The sequence below is a fragment of the Pogona vitticeps genome, chromosome 3 (genome assembly GCF_051106095.1).
Source record: "Pogona vitticeps strain Pit_001003342236 chromosome 3, PviZW2.1, whole genome shotgun sequence".
NCBI classification, from domain to species: domain Eukaryota; kingdom Metazoa; phylum Chordata; class Lepidosauria; order Squamata; family Agamidae; genus Pogona; species Pogona vitticeps.
Genome location: NC_135785.1, coordinates 81,277,383 through 81,283,816, shown reverse-complemented (window position 1 = coordinate 81,283,816; position 6,434 = coordinate 81,277,383). Strand labels below are relative to the sequence as shown.

General features: G+C 41.3%; 1 protein-coding gene across 1 annotated transcript in view; it reads left to right on the top strand.

Moving 5' to 3' along the window:
- Positions 1 to 296: 296 nt before the first annotated feature.
- The window catches only part of DNTT (DNA nucleotidylexotransferase), a 173,611-nt gene continuing 167,473 nt past the window's right edge, over positions 297 to 6,434 (top strand). Inside the window, exon 1 of the mRNA XM_020795007.3 lies at positions 297 to 499. Within this exon, the coding sequence (XP_020650666.3) occupies positions 297 to 499 (203 nt within the window). The remainder of the gene's footprint in view (positions 500 to 6,434) is intronic.

Genomic DNA, 6,434 nt, shown 5'->3' with positions numbered 1-6,434 from the left:
GTTGTTAAGAAGTCCTCAAACAAAAACGAAAGTGCCTACTTCACTTTTTCTTCTTCATGACTCTGGAGAACACTGTAAACATTGTTTGAATCACAAGGTATTTGAAACATTACTAATGCACTTGCCCCATATAGCTTTCTGTTTGTAACTTTGGGAGAAGAAGGCAAGAAAATGACATCACTAAACGGTGGCATCAAAAACAGCCTGTCGGGCTGGGCAGAAAGAATTGGCTGTGGCATATGCTTTCCTGAGTGAAGCACTGGTTGAAACAAACAAGGGAGAGTGTAGATTGTGCCATGAATACAATCAGAATGACAGACTTGACTCCCAAGAGGAAAAGGCAGAAAGGGATGCAGCCTTCAGCTCCCCAGAGCAGCTACAAAATACAGTTCAGTGATATAGTAATTTTTATTGTGGAGAGGAAAATGGGAGCCAAACGGAGAGCATTCTTGATGGATCTCGCAAGAAGAAAAGGTTTCCGAGTAGACAATGAGCTAAGGTATGAAAAAAGCAAATAATAATTCGTTCGAGTATTTGCATGTTGAGTTGAAGTTTAGAAAGTTCGTTGTTAACTTTGAAAACCCACCCATGTCCTTTCAGAAGTATGTATTTTGCAGAACAGAGCCCTCCCAGATCTTGCTGGACTGAAACTCCTATGATATCTCAGGCTATTGCAGTCCAGCAAGATCTGGAGGATGACAGTTGCCAGCCTTGCCCTTAGGAAAGCCATAGCTTTCCAAAGTTACTATTTTGGAAAGCTGGACTCTGTTGATGAATAGTGTCCATTGCTCCTCTAGTAATTACCAGTATTAATGCGGTGGAGCTGTAGACAAGTGCTTGGGTGCTGAGGGAAAGCAGCACCATCTCTCCCCACCCCCCGTTCTACTTTGAAGCATGGACACAAGCATGCCCATGTTAAAAAAAAAAGAGGAGAATGTGTGTCGCCCCCCAAAGAAAGAGAAAATTTGTATTTTTAAAAAAAGTGGAGTGGGGGAAGCAAACAGGACAGAAGGTGATGCCATTTATTTTCCCAACACTCCCCAACAATTTTACCTCTGCCCTCTAAATTTTAAGGACCTGGACAAAGCTTAACTCTCCCTACACTAGTTACTGCCCTGATTCCCAGAATCTCTCAGCCAGCTTGGCCAGTAACCCTGGTCTTAGAATAAGAGGAGATCTTAGTAACATTTATTTGTGTGAAACTTCAAAGAAGGATTCTGGTTTAACAACATAGATAGCAGTGTATCTATGTATCTTGAGTAATAATGAGTTTTCAGTACTGTGGACTCAGTTAAATGGTGATGCATTCTGTGTATATATTTAGGCCACTATTCTTGTTGGTTGGAAGAAACTGGAGCACCTCATGTTATCGTTTTCTTTGCCCTCTTTGGGAAACCTTTCTTCTTGTTTTCTGCATAATGACATTCCTATGAATTCTGCACTATCCCTTCTTCCCATGCCCCAATTTAAAGCTCTGCAGCAAGTCTCCAAAGAAAAGCTGGAACTCCTATGTGAGCAAGCTGTCCTAATTACTTCAGGGGAGGAGGTAGCCCCCTAAGTGCAGAAGGAAGCACAAACTCAGGAATATTGCTGTGTTTTAGAAGATAGCTTCTAAGCTGGGTGGGGATTCTGTGAGCTGTAGTCCACCAATGGAACATTTCTAAGCTCACGGGATGGGTATATAGAGTAATGCATGAAGGAACATGGTATGACATGGCAGTTGTATACATTTTTTTTAAAAAATGACAACAATTGTATTTAAAATAAGCATTTAATTTGGGATAAAACACTACCTTCCCACACAAGCTTAAGTCCTAATCTGGCCTGAGCTCTCCTGCTATTTAGCGTTGGTGCAGAAGTGCCCACCCTTGTTGCTGCCATCCATTTAGGGAGAGCAGCACTGACTGCAGTAAATGACTAGTGCTGCTGTCCATGGAGCCAGCTGGGCACAAACAATGCTCTGGGGGGGGGGTGCTTCCTCCAACCTAGGCATTGTGGGCAGCATCCCCTGGGAGATTGCCTGTGTGCCAAGGGACAGACAATCAGTTTAAGTGGTCACACAGAAAACATGAGAAAGCCTTTTTTTGCTATTTGTTTGCAGTTTCATATACAGACCTGCTGGTGGTGTCATTGCAAGGAGCTTCCTTACAAACAGTAAAAAGGCTTCCTACTTTAATTTCCTCATATAGTTTGTTTGTTATCTTTTGTTTAAAAAAACCTCTCACCCATGGAAACAAGATCTGTTCTTAATCTGTAAAACAAAAATAAAATTTGGGAGTGCTGTCCATGGAGAAGGGTAAAAGAAAAGAAAAAAAGAGAAGTGTCTAAGTGTCTTGGGAAAGAGACTTTTCTCCCTTTGAGTGTGTGTCTGGTGCTTCCTTTGTGTGTGTGTGTGTGTGTGTGTGTGTGTGGCTCAGGAGGTGAGAGGGAAAATGCTTTGGCAAAGCACCACTTTATGTGTCTGTGTGTGCACTTGACTCATCCTCCCTTTCGGCATCAGTTCAAGTAATCATATGCCTGAATTGAACCAAAAAATATGTATTTTTAAAAAGTAGAAGGCTCTCTGCAGGAGGGCAAAAACTGCATGGAGGGGGAGACTCCAGGTTGATTTGCATTTCCCATTGAACCCCTGCTACCTCATATGTTTACCAGGTGACGGGCTTGATCAAGCAGGGGCTTGTTAAAGGTCATTTCCTGCTCCTAGAAGCCTCCAGGGGCAACCTTTTCATTATAAAATAAGGCACAGTCCCCAAACTTCCCACCCCATAAGAACAAGAAGAACCTTGCTCATATTTACTGGGGGTAAGGATGAAATATTGCCCTCTGCCCCTCCAAAGTTGCTGATCCTTTCTTTTCTTTTCTTTTTTGTATTGGGCTCATGCACCATTGATCAATCTTTTATTTTCTTTTGAAAATACAATTTTTGAAGCATAGACCAAATCAGGAGATTATTAACCATTTATAAAACATATCAACTGGTATTGTTGATTGTTGTAGGTTTTTGGGGCTGTTTGGCCATGTTCTGAAGGTTGTTCTTCCTGATGTTTTGCCAGTCTCTGTGGCTGACATCTTCAGAGGACAGGAGTCAGAACTCTGTCTGTGCTTTGGTGCAGTTTTGTGAGATAGCTGACTCCCTGTTCAGTCTAACTGGGAAGGGAAGCCATTGAAATCCACAAACACCAGCAGAGCTTCAGCAAAAAAGAAAAGTCTAAAACTCAACAAAGCCTGGCTCCCAGCACTGAACAATACAGCCTACAAAAGGTCAACAAACTCTACCCAACCACAAGGACTGCTGATCACTGCACACAAAAGACCAGCTAATGACACCCATCAATCACAGTGGCAGATCATCCTCCCCCTTATCACAACAATACACCCACAACAAAAAACACGTTGATCACCATAATCACCCAATCTATTGAAAAGGACAAAAGCTGATCCCACAGCTATAAATACTCAAGTATCCCACAAAACTGCATCAGAGTACAGACAGAGTCTTACTCCTGTCCTCTGAAGATGTCGGCTACAGAGACTGGCGAAACATTAGGAAGAATAACCTTCAGAGCCCAAAAAACCTACAACAACCATCGGATCCCGGCCATGAAAGCCTTTGAGAATAAACTGGTTTTGTGCTTAGTTTGGCTGCACAGCCTATGGGGTGCATACTGGATGGGATGTAGCATACTCTTTTTATATATGTGAACCCTGCAGGGTGTTGATTCATTCCTCACCAAAAGCCATTTGATTTAAACTCAATGGCCACATACTTGAAAAGTAAAGTAATGGATGTTAGAGCAAAATAAATCACTGTGCATAATATATTGTTCCTGCAAATAAACCTTCTTAATTTGGAGAGGCTCATTAAGAATGTGTTGAAGGAACACTCAGACATCTTAATATAGCAGTGCTGCTAAGTGTTACAGATGCAGTTAAACTGTTACTTTGGGATCAGCCTTAGATGAGGGAGCTTTCACAGCATGCCTTCTTTTATTATATTAGCAAATGCTTAGAAAAGTTATTTTTTAAAGTATACTTCCTAGGATGCCAGTCAGCACAGCTCTTTGTCGCTTGTGGGAAGGGACGTTAACCCATGTCCATTTTCAGGGAAGTTCGCCCTCCATTTCTGAGACTGTTTTTAGAAGGGTATATTCCATTTTAAGGGCTCTGCAGCTCACATCTGATTTTAAAAAATAAAGAATGAGCAGGAAGGAAACCAGGGAGACACTTCATTCATTCTCAATTTGGGGGTCCATACATTTAAATTAGCCTATGCAGTTTTATGTGAATTAATGCCCTTTTTTGTCCTACCTTTTTGTTGACATGTTGCAAGGGGCCACCTTGAGGAGGAGGTTCTAGAAATGGTGGCCAAAAAATAAAACAAAACAAAAGTGATTAACTGCTGTAATCTATGAATTCGGTGTAAGGATTTGCTGCTGTCCTTGCTGACTGCTTAAACTGACTTAACATGGGGCAACTCATTCCTGAGGTTTATGCTCATTAACAAATAGGTTTCTGGCAGCTAAAATCTGTTACTAATTTTGACACAGAATCTTGGACCCATAAAAGTTGATGCTTTGGGACAGGTTCTGTCTTGTGAATAGATGGTTTTGAGGGACCCTTCCTGTTTCTTATGGAGATGTCCTTGAGACATTAGATCATTTCTTCCCTGGTGGCAGTATATGTAGGAAAAGGCATGACCCAAAACTTTGTTTGAATGACTTTCTTACCTCATTGGATCTGGTCTGGTAATGAGATCAGTCAGATTGGTGGGCACAAGAGTCAGTGTGGATCTTGTGGTGAAATTTGAAAATTGATTTATTTGAAATGGATTTCTTTTTGTTTTTGAGGATTTATTGTGTTGCTGTCAAGAATTTGTCTTCCATTGTTGTGGGTAATCTTAATTGGGTAATCCTGGATTATGAGTTTGACTGTTCTTTTACATGGTTGTTTTCACATGGAATATTTTCACTAAATTTACTCTCATAGAAACACTTGTTTATAGAAGTCCAGGGATGCTTTGCTTTGTAATATGTTTGTCACAGTATTTCTAACAGGCAACCAACAGAATCAGTTGCTTGGGAGAATTAGTAGGCGTGTATTTTCCAAAGTCATCAACAGTAACAGTAATGTATTACTAATGAGTTATGAGGTGAGGTGGTTCACCAGCTGCTACTGGTCTTAAAAAGTGGCAATGTGACAGGTTTCTTTTGAAAGTTATTTTCCAAGCTTTGGCACATGCAAAGTATTTTTTTCATGGTTACTCAAAAAAGGAGAGAACAATTTGAAGCAAGCACACATACTACAGCACACATACACACACACTATGATAAGGAAGCAATAAGCAGATAATTGGGGCTGAAAACCACGATGAACAGTAAGAGATTGGAATCAGAAACATTCAGCTCCTGAAGCTTGCTATTGTTCCAGAAAGATTTATGTTAAAAAACTAGTCCATTTCACTAGCCCTAATTTTATGTTGGTGGTGGCATTGAAACCTTTGGCACCTTTTGACTGAGCTTCTAAGACTATTGTGTGATATTCCCTCTTGGTTTCTGGAGAAGACAAGTGCTTCTTTTGTTTGGGGCAAAATCTTGACCTTGGCTTATGGAAACATGGAGGAGCTGTGGATGTGAGGCAGGCACGCTGAGGGAGAAGATGTCTAAACCGTGAGGAAGCTGATGGATAGCAGACATTAGTGGCAAGATAGGCAAAGAGAGTGAAGAAAGGTTGCAGTAAATTGAAACTCAGACTCTTGAGGAAAAAGTCAATGGAAGACACAAAGGTCTGAGTTGAAATAAATGGGGACTCGAATAATGAAGAGGCCCTAAGGTAAGTTTGTGTGTAGGTGGTTTTTTTAAAAAAAGTTCCAACAGGACTGAAGTTAAATGGAAGCTGTGTAATATTGATAAGGTGGAGATTAGTTGGTCAAATAGGACTCGAGAGCACGAAAGAATGCATTAACTACTGATTAGGAGGAGAAAGCAGAGAGAAGAGGTAAAGAGTTGAAAAAAATGCCAGGGGTGGGCATTAAAAGTTAGGATAGTGGGGAATGTTAATACAGAAAAGGAGGAGCTGTAAGGTGTGCCAGGAGCAGAGCGGGCAGGCAGACATGGGTTGAAGAGTCATCTGAGATGGCTTGTGAGCCTTTAAAACATGTGTTGAAATGAAAATACGGTATTTCTAAATGCAGCTTCTCCATCTTTGCTACTCTAGGACTGCAAAAGTCACCCCTGCTTAAATTATCCATTCAGTGCAAATGTTCAGGGACCCTGGGAAACTCTAAGGGGGTAGAGAGGCCCTAACGAAGAGGCAAGAGGAATTCTAAAGACTGATTAGTGAGCCAGATCTGCTAGAGAGAGAGAAAAGTGAGGCAAGCCAGACCCCAATTTCTCAAAGCAGACTTCTCTTTCTGGGTCATGGGAGAGGTACCAGCT